Source organism: Pelodiscus sinensis, chromosome 2, assembly GCF_052426305.1.
Source record: "Pelodiscus sinensis isolate ZL-2025 chromosome 2, ASM5242630v1, whole genome shotgun sequence".
NCBI lineage: Eukaryota > Metazoa > Chordata > Testudines > Trionychidae > Pelodiscus > Pelodiscus sinensis.
Window position 1 is genome coordinate 145,264,098 of NC_143053.1, and position 18,199 is coordinate 145,282,296.

Below are 18,199 nucleotides of genomic sequence, written 5' to 3' on the forward strand. Positions count from 1 at the left end.
TCTGGAGGATATTAAACAAAAGCTACTGAAATCAGACATTTTAAAATTAGCAGGTCCAGATAATTGCATAAGAGTTTTAAAAGACTGGACTCAGGATTTTGTTGGACAATAAACATTGATTTTCAATAAATTTCAATAATTTTTGGAGCACTGGGGATGTTCTAGAAGACTGGAAGAAAGCTAATGTGCACATTTTTAAAGTGGATACATAGGATTTCCTGGGTAATTATAGGTTTGTAAGCCTGGTATTAATTCCAGGCAGGAGCAACTGATATGGGACTCAATAACGAATTAAAGGAGGCTAACATCATTAATGCAAATCCAAATGGCTTTTCAGAAAATAGTTCCTGTCAAAATAACTTGATACCTTTTTGTGATGAGATTACAAGAGTGGTTGATAAAAGAAATAGTGATGACATAATATAATTAGACTTCAGAATGGCATTTGCATTAGTATCAAGCAACAATCTGGTGGAAAAAATGGAATTATATAAAATTAACAAGGTACACATTAAATGGTTTAAAAACTAACTAGTTGTTCTCAAAATTAGCTGTAAACACAGAAAAATCAAATGGATGTATTCTAGTGGAGTTATGCAGAGATGAGTTCTTGGCCCTATGATATTTAACATTTTTATCAATGATCTTGAAGAAAACATAAAATCATCACTGATAAAGTTTGAAAATGACAAAAAAAATTGGGGGAATGGTAAATAATTAAGATGACGGGTCACTTGATAAACTCGACACAAGGAAACAATATTCACTTTAATCCAGCCAAAAGTAAATACATTCATCTAGGAACAAAGAATGTAGGCCATACTTAGAAGATGGGGGATTCTATACTGGGAAGCAGTGACTGAAAAAGATTTAGAGGTCATAATGAGTAATCAACTGAGCATGAGCTCCCAATATATCAATGTGGCCCAAATAGTTAATGAGATCTGGAACAGCATTAATGGGCATCTCAAGTATGAATAAAGATGTTATTTTACTTCTGTAGGTGACTGTGGTGTGACCACTGCTGGAATGTGTGTCCAGTCCTGCTGCTCACATTCCAAAGATGATGATAAATTGGAGAGGGTTCAGAGAAGAGAGTCACAAGAATGATTAAAGGATTAGAAAACCTGCCTTATAGCTATATCTCAAAGAACTCCTATGGCACCGATGCTAGCGTTGTTCCGGCGTCAGGCTAAAACCACCCTTTTTACTCATGCTTTTATTAATGTTTGAGTCTGTATGTGTGTGTTCCTTTTCTCTATATGTTTTTAGCTGGTTATGTCCCTCTGAGGTCTTATATTTTAAATTATCATATTTTAAATTTTTATATATATTTGTATTTTTTGTTTGTTTGTTCTTGTAAGCCGCCTTGAATATTTTAAATAGAAAGGCGGGGTAAAATATTTAAATAAATAAATAAATAAACTCAACCTACATAGCTTAAAAAAGCAAGGATAAGCAGTCATTTGATTACAGACTCAATGTATCTACATGGGAACAAATATTTAATAATGAGTTCTTCAACATAGCATACAAAAGTATAATATGATCCAATGGCTGGAAGCTAGAGTAATTCAGACTGGTAATAAGTGTACATTTTTATGGTGACTGTAATTAACCACCAGAACATTTTACTAAGGGCCACAGTAGATTCACCATCACTGAACATTTTTCTATGCTCTAGAGAAGGGGTGAGGAACCTTTTTTGGGGTCAGGAGGCTGCAGACCCACTGAAAAAATCAGTCAGGGGCCACACACAAGCGAAAAGTAAAAAAACCCCAAACACTGATGTGGCCTCCTTGCACATCATAGCCCTTAGTCAGGGGAGGAGCCCTGAGCCTCAAGGGCCAGATCCAGGCAGCTGGGGGCTGCACCCTTGCTCTAAGGATTATTTTGGGGAAGTTCTATATCCTGTGTTCTACCAGAGGTCCACACCTTTAATCCTGGCTACAAATGTTTGTTCTATAATTTACGCTGATCTCCAGGGTCAAGTCTAGTTTAGAAAACATCCTTTAGATCTTTAAAAGCAAAGGTTCCGATTGTAAATCCTTACACAGTGGCTAAAAAAACCCCTAAAGGTTTTATGCTTACGGGAGAAGATAAGGTTAATTATGAAACCCCATTGTATCTCATATCCCTTTTTTTTCCTCTCAATGTCTTAGCTAGTTGGCTCACTTCTCTACACAATCTCAGTGTAATAGGTGATAAATACTGAAATATCTGGGTTTCATGGCTTTCTAGCCCTTTTTCATCAGGACCTTTTTGGTTGATACTAATATATAATTATATAAATTATGTCACTGGAGAGCAAGAGGGTTCAGAGGGATCTATCTACTAGCACTTCTACAATGCTGCCCATAGTAGAAAAAGCCCCCAGCAACGACATTCTGCACGAGAGAGCTTACCTTTCTCCAAGTTGTCACAAATGCCTTTTACTCTGACATGGTTTCTTCTTTCATGGTTTTCTATATCAGATGTTCTCAAACTATGGACAAATTTTTGGTGATCCGCCAAGTGGTTGCCTAAAAAGAAACCACACAAATCTCTTAAGTACTGTGCTCACTGTAACTATATCATAAGAATATGTGCAAATCAGCCGCCTAATGTCCTTTTCTGTGAAATAAAGAAAACCTTAAATACTATGACAAGCCCTTGGACTTTTATTAATTTTGCTTACTAAGGAGCTTCTGAGTGATTGTGCCACTAGTGTTGCATATGTGCTGCACTGTGGCTCTAGTACTCCCAGAGGGTCTCTGAACAGTTATGCCAGCCATTCCCAACAGCTGGTTCGCAAACCACTGGCTGTTGGGCTGTGGCGGCTCTGGGAGCTGGGATATGCCACCCAGCACCTCTCCTTCCGCTACAGCTGTTGGGAGAGGCATGTCCTGTGCCGCCTCTCAACAAATCAGCACCAGGCAGGGGTGGGGTCTACTCCCGAACGTGGGAGAGCAGTTCACTGCACAGCGGGAGGGCTGCACGGAGCCTGACATAGCAGCCTTAGAGCAGCCGTAACGTGGGCAGCAGCACTCAGCTGGCGGCTAGAAGGCAGAGCAGGGCTAGGTGAGTGGGGCAGGGCAGGGCAGGCACTGGAGGTTCCGGGGGCGGGACTAGTGCTGGGGGGCTTTGTGGGTTGGGGGCTCTAAGAGGCAGAGGGATGACACTGGGGGGCACTGGGGGGACCAAGGTAATGAGTTGGCACTGGGGGGCTCTGGGGATGGGGCCACAGGAGCAGGGCTGGCCCTGGGGGGCTCTGGGGATGGGATAATATTGGGGACTGGAGGCTGGCACTCGGGAGGGACCCTGGGGGGATTGGGTGCAGTGGAGCTCTGGAAACAGGAGGCTGGCAGTGAGGGATCTGGTGGTGGTGGGCTCTAAGGGGCGGGGGGCTGACACGGAGGCATTTGGGATGGGGGGCCGGTCTTAGGGGCTCTGAGGGTGGTAGGCTGGCACTGGGGGGTTGGGTGCAGAGGACTCTGTGGTTAGTGGCTGGCACTGGTGGGGGTAGTGGAGGGGTGGGAGGCTCTAGGGATTAGGCTAGCACTGGGGGGCTCACGGGGCCAGGGTATAACCCAGCCCCGCCTCCCAGAGCCACTGTAAACAGCTGGCTTCAGCTGTGGCAAGCACCTACCACAAGCCAAAGCTGAAGCCAGCTGTTCATGGCAGTTCTGGGGGCCAGGGCTTTTGGCAGACGAGTAACATCTTCTTTGCATATTCATTATTTACATAATAAATTTACATATATGTAGATAAAATGTTGCCAGTCCACCAAAAGTGTATGAATGGGTTTGCCAGTCCATGGTATACAAAAGGTTGGGAACTGAACCATTGATCTATGCCACTGGAGGAGGAAGCTTACAGTGCCACAGCACCACTGATGTAGCCATAGGGCCTTAATTCTCAAGTTCAGAGTAGAACTGCATTGAACTTGTGTTTCTGTAGCACAGAAACATCAAGTCCAGGATTGTGACACAGCTCCAGGATTTTGTAGGAGAAGCAGTTTGGATTCGGGAATGTTAAAATGCATTTAATTAAGTAATCATGTAACCACTGAAAATTTCACGAGCAGGCACCTTCCTGGAGCTGGTGCACGTGGGGAGACAGCTTTTAAGCATGCTCCTTGTGCATACCTGACCCCCTCCCAGCTGCATACTAACCTGCATGTAACCATGCATGTTAACCAATGAGCCCAGAAGAAACCCCTCTATATGAATGGCACTCCAAGACTTTGGGGGCTGGACTCGCTGAAGAGTTAAGGAGCTCCCAATCTCCATCTGTTAGAATATTTTTAAATTTCCAGAAAAGACACAAGCCTTCTTGTTTTTCTCTTGTGCACAAAACCAGTATCATCAGGGCTTCTAACACTTTGTTTTCTTGACTGTGATGATCCACTCACCTTCCTCAGTAATAGTGCCACTGCTAGAGCCACCATTGCTCTTGGCTGGTCTGTGAGAGGAAGAGAGAGAGGACTCTGCATTGTGAACCTTAGGGGATGGGGATGGAGATGGGGATGGTGTGAGAGTTGGCGATGTGCTCTTAGATGTAGATGAGGTCCCAGATGGAGGTCTTTTGTTCATATCTAGTTTCTGCTATAGTTAACAAAAACAGAGAAATGTTTTTATTCACAAAAACTACCATACCATTAATCATTATAAATAAGACCCCATTTCAGTAAAGCAGTTAAACAAATCCTTAAGGTTGTAATTATATCCCATGGAAGCCAACTGAGCAATGCTGGTTCATACCAACTGAAAATCTCACTTCAAAAGGAAAGGATATTTGTTAATCACTCAGGTCTGGAATAAAGCAATAATCCACCACCATCCACCCACCCCCACACCCACTCTCAGCCCCACCCCCCCACACACTCCAAACAAAAATGGATGCAAATGTTCATTCCAATAATTGTTGATAGAGGATATTATTATTATCTTAACTTTGGATACAAGTTTTTCATTCACAAATTTAACTAAAACACTACGGATTTAAAACCATAATTTAGGCCCTTCCCCTGCAGTTTAGACCTGGCTTAAGTGCTTACAAATCAATTTCTTTATGAAGCTAAAGCTGAAAGTTATATCATTCTGCTTCTCCAGAAAGAAATGTTTGGATTATCTCTTGCATATTATACCAGCTTTGTACCTCTGGATCCAGTTCAGGAGAGCACTCACATATGTTCCTAAATCCCACTGGCTTCAAATTTGAAGTTAAGCATATGCTCACATATTTTGCCAAACTGGAGCCTGAATTCTTAGAAATTCATTTCATTACAGCTGCATAACCCATCTCATGTAATCGACTTTCTTAAAGAGAAAGGACATCAGCACTGCTATTTATATATCTTTAAATTTCCATGAAAATGCTGCCTCCTAACCCCCTTCCACGCATCTTCACATCTGATTATGAAAACTTTAAAATTTTGTTCCAAAGAATTAGCTACTCAGCAGTGTCAGATTCAGGTGGCTTTGCTCACTAAGCAGTCACATGTTAGTTTGAAAGAATTATTTTCAGGAAATCTATTAAAGTCTAGACCGTGTTTACATTTATTTAAAATAAACCAAGCAGAAAATAAATAAAAACAAAACTTCACTTTGTTCTTGCCTGGCCATGCACAGATTTGTTACTAAGAGAAAGTTTTTGGGAGCTGATATGTTCCTACCAGTGTATCAGACATTCATACATTTTAATCACTTCTATGTTGTGTAACTGTGTTACCTACCATGCATGACTTAGGTATGTTTCATTACCTGATTTTGTTGAGTATTAGCTATTTTGGCAATAGGAAAATTAAACTCAGGTGCACATATACCTTTGCTATATGTCCATTGCTAGCTATCTGTACATGCTGCTGCAGTTCAGGAAGAGTAGATGAAGCAACTGTGTGGACTGAACTACAATGCTGGCTGGGTTTCTGTTCAGGTAAACCTGCTGCTTTTTTCCTTTGGGCTGCAATTTGAGACAAAACACTATCTGCACTGCCACCTGAGGAGGAACCATAAATGTTAAAAAAGTTAGATCTAAACAAGCAACATATTAAATAAATTGATAGAATGTTAAAACAATAGATTAACCTGGCACAGCTGCCTCCGCAGACAGAGGTTGCTCCGGCAGCAGTCCCTGTCTACAGGGGGGGAGGGTTCGAGCTTGGGGAGTCTGCAGGCTGAGGCTGCTGCCGGGCTCCAGATAATGAAAATGAATATGCATTGGCCTGCACTGCTTTAGAACCCATCATCAACATAGACATATGTTCTCTAGAATGGTGGTTGAAGCATGAGGGACGTATGAATCTTTAGCACATATGGCACATAAATATTTTTGTAATTCTGTCTACAACACGGCCACACAAATGCCTGTTTTCACTTTCAGGTGATACTGTAAACAAGAAGCAGGCAACATTATTTCCTGCAAATATAAACAAACTTGTTTGTCTTAGTGAACAAGAAGTAGTACTCAGTGGACTCGTAAGCTCTTAAGTTTTACACTATTTTATTTCTGAATGCAGGATTTTTTGGACATAATTCTACATTTTTAAGTTCAAATTTTCATAATAAAGATATTGCACTACAGTACTTGTATTCGGTAAGCTGAAAAATACAATTTCTTTTATTTTTTACAGTGTAAATATTTCTAACAAAAATAAACAAAGTGAGCACTATACACTTTACATTGTGTGTTATAACTGAAATCAATATACTTTGAAATGTAGACGACATCCAAAATATTTAAATAAAGGGTATTTTATTATTTTTTAAAAGTGCAATTAATCATGATTAATTTTAATCACACAATGGTGATTGATTTTTAATCGCTTGACAGCCCTAACATTTTTTGCATGTTAAATTTACCACAATTTATTTATGAAATATGTATGTACCTCCGCACATTTAACCCGTACTTACAAAATAAATATTTTTCAAAAATATTTATGAAAGTCTCTATCATAATATATGCAAAAATGGAATACAGCAGGCAAGAATTCTCGATAGGTTTTATGCCTGGAATGTCTTGCTTGGATCTGGATAGCATGCATGTTTGTAGTTTGATTTTTGTTTCTTTTAATTAAAACATCAAAACTTTTCAGCCAAAAAAATAAGCGATAAATGAAAAAAAGACTAATGTGCATGAAAAAATATTAAGATAAAAACTTGTCCTTTAGGACAACATACCTACTCTGTAATTTTAACTGTATGGATATACCCCAATTAAAGTCACTGAGGTTGCTCAGCTATAGGTCAGCTTTGGTTCCAAATGTACGATAGGGCCCTTAGTCTCTCATTGTGACTGTCTGTGGTTCCTGTTCAACCACGGTAATGGGAATTTTGCAGGCACTAGTATAACTTCTACCTTACCTATGAACTCAGATTACCTTGCTGAATATGTCTTAATGATTTTTTATATCTGAAATAAAAAATATAAACCTGATCTATTATGGAGTTCTCCACCAAGTCTGTTGATTCCAGCTATGTTGTTAGATCCACCAGAAGAATGCGGTGAGTGATTGAAGTTATTTGAATTTGAGGGAGAAGCAGGTCTTCTTGCAAAGCCTGGCAATTTGACCAGCCTAGTACCTTTGGTAACAGATGTCTAAAAGAGCAAGAAATAGCAGATAATGCTTTAAACACAATTGTACTTGCCATAAAAGTCAGTGACTTTCTCTGAGGATCAAAATGGAGATAAAAAGTGAAAATGATTATTCTCTTGGACATTACAAAATCATAATTCAAGTAGGAATAAAGTAGTAATTTAAAAATAGTCCTCTTCTTTTGGTTTTTGTCTAAAAATGCCATCATTAGAACACAAGCAATATGAAGTCTCAAGATCACAACATATGCTTAGTTCTCCAAAACTTCATACTTTTAAGTAACTGATTTGCTTCTTTCAGTTCAGTTCTTTTCCCCTTCCTTCCTTCCTGAACTTACTTCCAACTCAAGTAGCCCCTATTCTGATACGCACGAGCTTACTTTGGGGACTAAACCATATCATTTGGAATCTATGAACTCCGCAGCAGTTTGTAAGACATCCATCTCAGTGCTTAGGAGCTTATTGTGTAAAAAAAAAAAAAAAAAGTGTGGCATGCAAGCTCTTACTTTCCTTACGTTTCTCTTCTTAAGGAAGGGTATTTTTCCTGAGAAGCGAAGTTTAGAGGGGCAAATCAGTCTAAAGATTTGGACATTTAAATTAAAAAAAACCTTACAGTGGAAAATATATGATTCTACAAGATGTACTCATGGCTACACCTTGCAAAAATCCAAGAGGACCATAAATCTGACAGACAGCTATCAACCTATTGTGTCTTATCAACCAAATTTCCTGGAGAGAACAACGGACAATATTTGTTGTACAATGCATTCACTTACTACGTCAGAGTTTGCACTGCTGTTAAAATCATGTTTGATCCCTCGCTGTGGCAAGGCAGTCCTCATCTGTTCAGTCTTGCCATCTTTGTTCATTCGTGTTCGGTCAGAATTCCACAGCTCAAAACTTGAAGGAGGTAAGAAAGGAGGAATAACTGCCTTCAGTTTATCACTAGGTAGTCTAGTAAATGGAGCACCACTTCTTAACTGAGAAGAAAAAAAAATGACCTCTATTTAGAAAGATATATTTGACTCCAAATATATGCATTTGAAAGAGGAAATGAAGCTATGTAGAGAATGGAAGACTTTTAATATATCAAAATAAAAGAATGGTGGGGGAGTATAAAGATTTTTAAATAAGCAAAAAACAATTTTGTCAAGACATAAACATCTCTGAACGTATATAATTCAGAACAATAGGTAGAAGCAGCGGAAATGATGTGGTGACCATAAACCTTGCATATGTGCATCTTGGCACTCTTAAGAAAACAATGAGGAGTTCTGTGGCACCTTAAAAACTAACAGATTTATACCCAAACAGACTTATTTGGGCATAAGCTTTTGCATGCGTTTGACAAAGTGGTTTTTACCCAAGAAAGCTTATGCCCAAATAAATCTGCTAGTCTTTAAGTTACCACAGGAGTCCTCATTATTTTTGCAGATACAGACTAACACGGCTACCTCCCTGACACTTGTCTCCCTTAAGTGGTGAAAGTTGCCCTGTCAAATATATCTATTTTCTTCCTTTCTTTGGGCCTAATCCCGGCTCTCAATGAGGTCAACAGGAGTGTTAATTTAGTTGCTTCTGAATAGAATAAAAACTCTGTGGGTTCCCAGATGAGACCCCTGGGAAGGAGTGAACAATTGCATACTGTGTCCCTTTGGGATCTCCTGGAAAAGAAGAAGAAGAAAAACTGAAGTCCTTCTCTACCCCAGTTCCCTCAGTCAATAATTGTTTTTCTTATGAAATAAATGGCTCTTTAAGATCTAATGAAATCAGCATAGGTATTTTAACCTTTTACAATTGGGCACAAAGAGGTTATCAACTGAAGAGAATGCAGTTACAACTGTAGGTTGTGGCAGAATCTGAAGCCAGACTAGAACAAAGGAGAGGAGAAATATGTATGATGCTGAAAAGTGGAGGTTTTGAGATAGCTCAAATATTGCTGAAAATGTAAGCACCAAGAGAAGCTCTGTTCATTGTGAATTTTACTAGCTTATTTTTTTATCTAACAGAGCATATTTAGTCACGTAAATGGTTATGAAATAAGTCTGAATTACATCCTCTACATCTCTGTGCCAAGACATCTCTTACCACATTCAAATTCTTGCTTACAACAAAATATTTCATATGGCTCTTCAACAGTAAATCAACTATTCAAGTGATCTCTTTTTAAGTTATTGTTGATCATAAGAAGTATTTGCTATAAATTGACAGTATTTGCTATAAAAGTCAATATTTACCAAGAGTTACCAATCCACACTAACTGCTATATTGGAGTTATTTCCTGTTATAACTAACGAGAAAAGTTACAGCACCTTGGATACAACAATCTAGTGGTCATCAGCAAATGCTATTTATTTTACTAATGATGACCACTGTATCATTTGTATGATGATATGAGTGAACTGTACTGAATGTTTAATTTGGATTGTAAATATGATTGAATGGGAGCTGCACTAGGGTATTATTCAGTGTTGAGCAAATTGACAGCACTGTAACTTACCATGGTTGTCAATAATTCATCATCCTTTCCTGCTCTTGTGCATATACCTGAAAAATATAAATGATATTTCAAAACTTCAAATGCTTATTTCCTTAGGATAACGTTGATAAATGTTAAAAGGTTTCAGAGGGGTAGCCGAGTTTTAATAAATATGTTATATGCCACAACAGTCACCCCCAGTAAATACTATGACATTAGTTTATCCTTCATGCAACTTCATTGACTTCCCCTGTAACAACAATTTGGGCCATCATTGTTTTTATATTTTGCATCATAAAAAGCAGGACTTAAACCCACTAACCCCCTTTCTGTTCTATGACTACAGGGGTGTTAATGGGCCACTGCTGTTCCTTAGAATATGTGCTAACTACTCAACATTACCAGACTGCTGTGCTCCTTTCAGGAATCTGACTTGCCTTGCATACCTGCAAGCTTCACCTCAACTAAAAACTACTTGCTTATTTATATAATCAGACATAAAAAATACAAAATTGTCATAGCACATTATTATTGAAAAAACACTTACTTTCTCATTTTTACTGCATAATTATAAAATATATCAATAGATATAAATATTGTACTTACATTTCAGAGTATAGTATATTGAGTAATATAAACAAGTCATTGTCTATCTGAAATTTTAGTCTGCAATGATTTCATTAGTGCTTTGTATGCACACTACTGTAAAACTACGCAAATATATATATGAGTTGATGAACCCCCTGGAAGACCACTTTATAATCTCAGAAGTACACATACCTCAGGTTTAGAACCACTGTGCTAAACTAGCTGTTTGATCTTGTAGCTAGGCCTTGTCTACACTGTCATATTTTGTTGCCAAAAACTACCTTTTGGGGACAAAACAGTGAGAGTGTTTACACTATAATGTCACTTTTGTCAAGAAAAACACCTGATTTTGGCAACAAAAAACTCCCAGCCCAGAGAGAGACTTTGTCTTTTCTTCTCCCTTTATTGCTGACAAAAACCAGTGTGAACTCTGTTTGTTTTGTGGAGAGAACTGGCTTCCTCCAGTATTCCATAATGGCTGACCCGATAGCTGTGCCCAGTGTTTCATGATCTCTGCTGCCTTGCAGGCACGTACCTTTCCCCTTTCAAAGCTCTGGGAAGTATCTGACAGCTGAGTGAGCTGCTCCATTTGGGGAATAAACAAAGAGTATATGATTGGAATGTTTCTTTTCTGCTCTACTAGAAACACAGCAGCAAGCAGACTGCTACTGCTGCAGAGGGAGGGCTGGAGAGACTATTTGACATTCCTCAGCATGGAAAAATCACAGAGCTACTCATGATGCTGCTCCCAGCAGCTGAGAATGCTGTGGGAAAACGCAGAAGCAATCCCAAGAAGCACAGGAATAAACTCCACTGTCCCACAGCACTGAACTGTGTGATGTTTATCCACATTGCTTTGCTCTATCTATTGACATGGTGCTAGCAATGTGGCCATGAAATGTCAACAATGGGAGGCAGAAAAACTGATTTGACCAGTTTTCACTTGGGGAGATTTTTGCAAGTCAACCACACGTTTGTCACCAAACCTTCCCAGTGTAGACATAGCCTTAGTTGTGATACTCTTAGTGTCTTTCCCAGACCTGAAGAAGATCTCTGTGTAGCTCAAAAGCTTGTCTCTCTCACCCATTGAAGTTAATCCAATGAAAGATATTATCTCACTCACCTTGTCTCTTTAATATGAATCTATTGCTCACTTCAAGGGTCTTTGCTAGCACACACCTATGGCATGACATGATATTAATCAGTTTCCTTCGTAGGTGGTGCTGAATTATTCAGCAGCAATCATTAACCAAAAACAGTACAAGTCTGATAAAATAACTCTCTGTCCATTTCTTTCCATATATTACATTTTTATTACAGGTTTTCATGTATAGCAAATGCATTACATTAAATTTGGTACAACCTAAACTACCAGATGACAGAACACTTCCCAGATATCATATAAGCAATTCTGACTTTACCACTAGCTTTGATACTTGTGGTCCAAGCTGCTGCAACATCACAGTTTCCAGAGTTGCTCACATCTGGTTGTGAAGTGGCTTTTATTGTGGAATTCAGTGATGATTCGGGCTCATCAGTAAAAGGCACAGACTGACTGGTGGAAAATCCATGACGCAACGTATGAGTCAACTTCAGCTTGCGGAATCTATTGGACATCCTATTCCACCATGACTAGGGGGATGAAAAGACAGGAGAACTTTGTACTAACATATGAGTAAAAGAAAAGTTACATTAATTCAGCTTTGCACAAAGCTAGAATTCCATCAAGGAGTATTCATGATAAACTATAAGGCTGTGTCTACACTGGCATGAATTTCCGGAACTGCTTAAAACGGAATACTATTCCGTTTTCAGTTTTTCCGGAAAAGGAGCATCTACATTGGCAGGCTGCTTTTCCGGAAAAGCCCTTTTTCCGGAAAAGCATCTGTGGCCAATGTAGAGGCGCTTTTCCAGAAAAGAGCCCCGATCACCATTTTCGCGATCGGGGCTTTTTTCCGGAAAAGACTACTGGGTTTCTACACTGGTCCTTTTCCGGAACAGTGTTCCGGAATAAGGACTTATGCCCGAGCGGGAGGAGAATAGTTTTTCCGGAATAGCGGCTGATTTTGTACAGTAGCGCGTCGTTGCTTTTCCGGAAATTCAAGGACCAGTGTAGACAGCTCGCAGCTTATTCTGGAAAAGCGGCTGATTTTCCGGAATAAGTGGCCCAGTGTAGAGACAGCCTAAGAGTTCACATTAGAGCGGTTTACAAATGGCACCCAATATCCTAGACCAGGGGTTCTAAATTGTAATACATATACCCTTGTCGGGAATGCAAGACATCTCTGGGGGAGGAGAGGACATAGGATAAATTGTGTAGTGGTGGATTTTATCTATTAATTATTTTGGGTACTACAGTTTCATAATAGGTTACTCAGATATAGCTTTAAAACTCTATGGGAATTTGTTACATAAAATATGGTAGTTAATTCACTGCAAGATGGCCGAATGAGAACACAGACATACAGAGACATGGAGGTATAGAGCCCTCACTTCCACTCTGCCCTAGACTGAATTGCAGCTTTGATGTATGAGTATAGATTGATATAAATATAGATAGATTATATGCATATATTAAAATATAGGTTTATGTTAACATGAACATATCAGTCAGAGTGATTTTAATCAGTTAAAGGTAAAAATAATTTAATATATTACAAAATACAATATATATCAAGGTACACTGAAGTAGAATACATTTACATGAATTAATGAATTTTCAAGCTCCATTTTAAAATCTTTGTTCCTCTCTCACCAATTTTTCTACCACAAGAAATTCATTGTCAAACTGATTTTGAATGCATGAGATTTACCTCTTCTCGATTTTTGCACCTAATATATAGCTTATCATGTTTTTCCTATGATAACCACATTGTATATGAAAGCAAAGCACATGCATTTACTTGGATACTTTTTTGGGGGAGAGGGAGTTAAAACTATAGTACTAAGCACTTAATCTTCCAACCAGCCCACAACTTCATACTCTACCTTCATGTTCTCATGTATCAAAAAACTAGCATATCTTACTGTCATAACATCAATATGTGTGTAAAGTTATTTTACTTTAACAATCCACAGATCATTGTTAAGGTTTTATATTAGAACACAAGGTTGATGAAACTGGCATATGTAAAGCCTATTTTTTTAAAATTCTTTATGCTTCTTCAGCAAAGGAAATTAGTATGGTAGAAATACTGAGCTATGCAAACAACTGTGCTTCCCAAAAGTTGCAGGAACTGGTGATGGAATCTATATTTCCCCAGCCTACAAAACTTAGCCCTCGCCAGTACATTTTACAATAGAAAGCTACAGAAAGCTGCATTTCTGATGGAGAGGGACCTTCGCCCCGAGATTCCTCCTTTTAGCAACCAGCTCAGCTGCCTTCTTTGCAACCATATTGAAATCCTGGGTCCGACTAAAAAAATCCTGGTTATTCTCTTCATCCTCGAGTGTCTACTCTGATACCCGCATGGAATGCAATTTTGAGGGCAGAGACTCCATTACATAGATGCTGATGACCTCTGCTCTTGATGAAGAAGCAGCTGCCACCTGCTTTCTTCCTCTTCCTGCCCCTTTAGAGCAGAAGAGGGAGCGTGGGTAGCACAGAGAGAGGGAGGTGTTAGGAGCTGAAGGTCTGTAAGGAGTGCAATGTTCAGACCTGCTCTGCCTGATCCCAGATATTTGGAGCTGATAGCAACACAGTAATTCCTCATTTAACACTATAGATATGTTACAGAAAATGATCGTGTTAAGTGAAAACGTGTTATGAGGGGTCAATTTTCCCATTGAAAATAATGGAAAAGGTGGGGGTTGAGTTTCAAGCGGTGGTGTCTGTTAGGACCAGAACATAAGGTTGGGGGAGAAAGGGAACTGGGTTACAGCAGGGAGGGGAGGTGTTTGGCTCTGGGGAAGGGAAGGAGAGGAGAGGGAAGGGAGACTGGGTTGGGAATATGCCCCTGTGACGGGTCTGCCGGGACCTGCACTGCATCCAGCGACGAGGGGTCGCCAGGGAACGGCACGGCGAGCAACCCTCCGCCATTTTGCAGGGAGGTGGGGAAGCCCCGTGCAGCAGCCGGCAATGGGCCAGAGGGGGAAACCCAGCCGCTGGCCTGCAAGCAGGGCTGGAGGACAGGGGACAAGGCATCCGGCGAAGGGGAGTCAGCAGGGAACAGCAAGGCCCCGTGCATCCGCCGGCAACGGACCAGCTGGGGAAATTGTGTTATTCCGGGGACGGTCGTGTAATTCAAAAAACGTTCCCCCCCCCCAAAAAAATCGTGCTATTGCGAAAACGTGTTAAGCGGGCACATGTTAAATGAGGAATTACTGTATTCCTTGTGCAGCAACTTCAGCTGTCCAGCAAATGGACAATTTGCCTCTATAACTACCTGTTGTTTTGTAGCGCCAGTTCAGCTCCTTTAACAGGTTTCCCCAGCTGGTGACCCACATGAAGTTACTGGCAGAAGAAAAACAGCACTGCATGGGAAGGGCACAGTATACTGGGGCTATCTGAAATAATGTTCCCATCGTCTTGTCCTTGATGCAGCAGAGGAGACCACAGAAAGAGAACAAAATGTAGATCTGACACCACCTTCACAGATGAACTACACTCCTGCCCCCCTTTTTTCAAGGCAGGCGCTCACTTCCTCAAATGAGTCCTGAGCTTTGTAATCAGTCAGAATGCTCTGCACTGACACTTAGAGCAGTTCCCTCTATTGCAGAGAAAGGAGCTCTGTGCTCTAGTGCTCCCTAATGCTACACCAGCGCCCCTGTCTCAGCCCCCTTTTTTGGAGGGAAAAGATGGGGGCAGAGCTGGAGCTGTGAACTCTGCAGTGAAGGAAATTGATCTTACTGTCAACGTAAGAGCAACCTACATCCCCCTCTTCTGCCCACAAAACTAATTAAACCTCATATCTCATTCACTTTGAATGCTGTAGAAAAATTCTAACTTGGCTGCAGATGTAACCTAACCAATTTTAGGTAAATAAAACTTTTTTCAAAAGGAAAGCTAAAATCAGGATTAAAATGGAAACTCAGTTACAGCTTTAATTAACCACACAATGACTTTTCCTACTCTGGAATAAGGTTCTTTGTAAGGGTACTTATGTCGACTTTCCTCTGAAATTAAAGAAATGGTTCTACCCATTCCCCTTACCACCACTACAGCAGCCAAAAAATCTACTACTATCCATGTCTTAGAAAACCAAAGTGGACTAATGTATGCTTGGCTTGCAGAATGCAATTATGTTAGTTATGGCATAGGTTGCAAACACTTCCATGTGCTGCCTTTCCCCACTCCAACATTAGGGTAAATTGTATATTTGTTATTTATTCACAAATCATGAGAGAGAGAGTACATATGAAATTTGTTTACCTTTAATCCTCCCTTGTCATCTGGCAACATCAAGGTATTTAAAGACTGCCTACTTCTAGAACTGGGCAAAGGTGATTTGTTGTTCTGCTTACCCTTGTCTTTGTCTACTTGCATGCAGGCTGATGCTAGTTGCCGTACAAGTTCTGTGTCTGGAAAAAAAATAGTTTTTTGTTTTGTTTTGTTTTACTTGTAAATGTCACTTCATCTCAACTATATAAGCAAGAATGATGTGCTGAAGCTTCCCCTATGCTTCCTACAAGGATGTCAGGCAACAGCACCAAAGACATATATCTGCAATTCTGGTGCCAATGGCTCCCTTTTGTGCCCTCCCTCTCTATTCTTGTCCTGGTGAAACTTCTCCTAGACTGAGCCCAAATGCCGAATGTTAGTTCTGCGCTCTGTGAGCTGCTGACTTACGCAATGGTGCTTGTACCACCCGTTCTATAGAAGCGCTTTGGAGTGCATGACTCTCTAGAAGTAGACTGAAGAGTATTAACAGTAAGAAGGGAGCTCCATTCAGGCAGATTCTACAGCACTTTCACAAATGAACCTGATAGCAACTTGCTAAACATGGAGAACTTCCCTTTTCTCACCTGGGACAGAAGAAGAGAGCAGAGAAAAAGGATATCCTTTTCTCTTTCTTTGAGCATAGGCTGGAGAGAGGAAGTTCGAAGACAAATTCCAGAGGGAAGAGCAATAGTCAGATTAAACAACAAGGAGCCTGCATAGATTGGAAAGAAATAAAGGAGGAAAAAAACAGAAAAAAAGGGGGAAGAAAGAATTAACATAAGGATGAAAAAGGAATGGCCAAATGAGGGAAACGAGAGAATCCTGAACAGAAAAAATGCAAACTCAAAAAAAAAAATGTAACTGGAGAGATGAATAAATGACAATAATGGACCTAAAGAAAATGTAAATGATCCATTTTAAAAGTGGTTTTTACTGTGTAAAAATTAAATTAAGGGAAACTATGGAGAGTACACCAAGGCACAAACAGAAAAAAAAAACTAAAGCTGAGTGAATGAAAGGGGAAAAACAGAGGAAAACAAACCAAAGACGACATACATTAGTAAAGTAATATATTGTACTGGCAATAAGTGTTCTGAAAGCGTGGGTCCTTGATAGCACTGAAGACAATAGGGCTGTGTCTAGACTACAGGGTTTTTTCGAAAAAAGTAGCCTTTTTTCAAAAAAACTTCACCTGCGTCTAGACTACAGCCGCGTTGTTTCAAAATTAAATCAAAAGAACGCAGCTTTTCTTTCAACGGCGGTACTCCTCATTTCACAAGGAAGAACGCCTTTTTTTGAAAGTGCTCTTTCGAAAAAAGGCGCTCTTGAATGCAAACTCTGCTTTTTCGAAAGAGAGCATCCAGACTGCCTTGCGGCTTGCTTTTTCGAAAGTACTGGTTGCAGTCTAGACGTTATTTTTCGAAAGAGGCTTTTTCGAAAGAATCTTTCGAAAAAGCCTCTTTCGAAAGAGGCTTGCTGTCTAGACGTAGTCTAGGGGTTTTAGTATTAACTTCACTGGGATCAGAATTTTAACCAAGTTTTTAAATAAATTCAGAAAGGTTAGATTTGCAAAAACGTCTAAGGGTTTGTCTGTGTTGCGGTATAGCCAGCTGCTTCAAACTGCAGTATGGCAAAGCACCCTGTGGACCTTTTTTGCACTATAGCAATGTCCATATTGAATGTTACTGCACAGTAAACTAGTGCACTGCAGAGTCACACACTGGGTTTCCGAGCAGTAACATCTCAGAAAGACAAGACCCACAGGCATTAGCAACACCTAAGGGAGCTAGAATTTCAATGGGACTGGTTTTGCTAACTCTCTTTAGGTATCTTTGAACATCTCATCCCAGATTATTGTACATGCTGTAGCAGAAGAGGACAGGATGGTCTAAGGGGAGATCGACCAGTGGAAGACATGACAGTAGCTGGCAGGGGTACCTGAATGTCCAGTTATTAAGCCCAAGGAGTAGAACAACAAGGAGAACAAGGACATTTTGTATTAGGAGCTAAATATTTGTGTCTTTGCAGTGCTGTTGATGGGGAAAAAGTTCTATAAAACATTCTTATTTCCAGAAGAATCAGAAGAGCCTTTCAGATTGAAGAACTGGACCCCACAGTAGCCTGATCGGATAGAAAATCTGACATCTTCATCAGCTCCACAAGTTGACATTAAC

The 18,199-nt window shown here is 40.0% G+C and overlaps 1 protein-coding gene across 2 annotated transcripts in view; it reads right to left on the reverse strand.

Annotated features, from left to right (window-relative positions):
- ANKS6 (ankyrin repeat and sterile alpha motif domain containing 6) overlaps nucleotides 1-18,199 on the reverse strand; it is a 48,285-nt gene that overhangs the window by 15,828 nt on the left and 14,258 nt on the right. Inside the window, exons 6-13 of one of the 2 annotated variants that reach the window (XM_075921528.2) lie at nucleotides 16,017-16,165; nucleotides 12,067-12,277; nucleotides 10,079-10,125; nucleotides 8,355-8,558; nucleotides 7,416-7,581; nucleotides 5,807-5,979; nucleotides 4,394-4,583; nucleotides 2,406-2,522 (exon numbers count right to left, since the gene is read on the reverse strand). In XM_075921528.2, coding sequence (XP_075777643.2) covers nucleotides 2,406-2,522; nucleotides 4,394-4,583; nucleotides 5,807-5,979; nucleotides 7,416-7,581; nucleotides 8,355-8,558; nucleotides 10,079-10,125; nucleotides 12,067-12,277; nucleotides 16,017-16,165 — 1,257 coding nt within the window. Of the gene's footprint in view, nucleotides 1-2,405; nucleotides 2,523-4,393; nucleotides 4,587-5,806; nucleotides 5,980-7,415; nucleotides 7,582-8,354; nucleotides 8,559-10,078; nucleotides 10,126-12,066; nucleotides 12,278-16,016; nucleotides 16,166-18,199 lie in introns of both variants that reach the window. The other variant, XM_075921527.2, reaches the window with a different exon arrangement.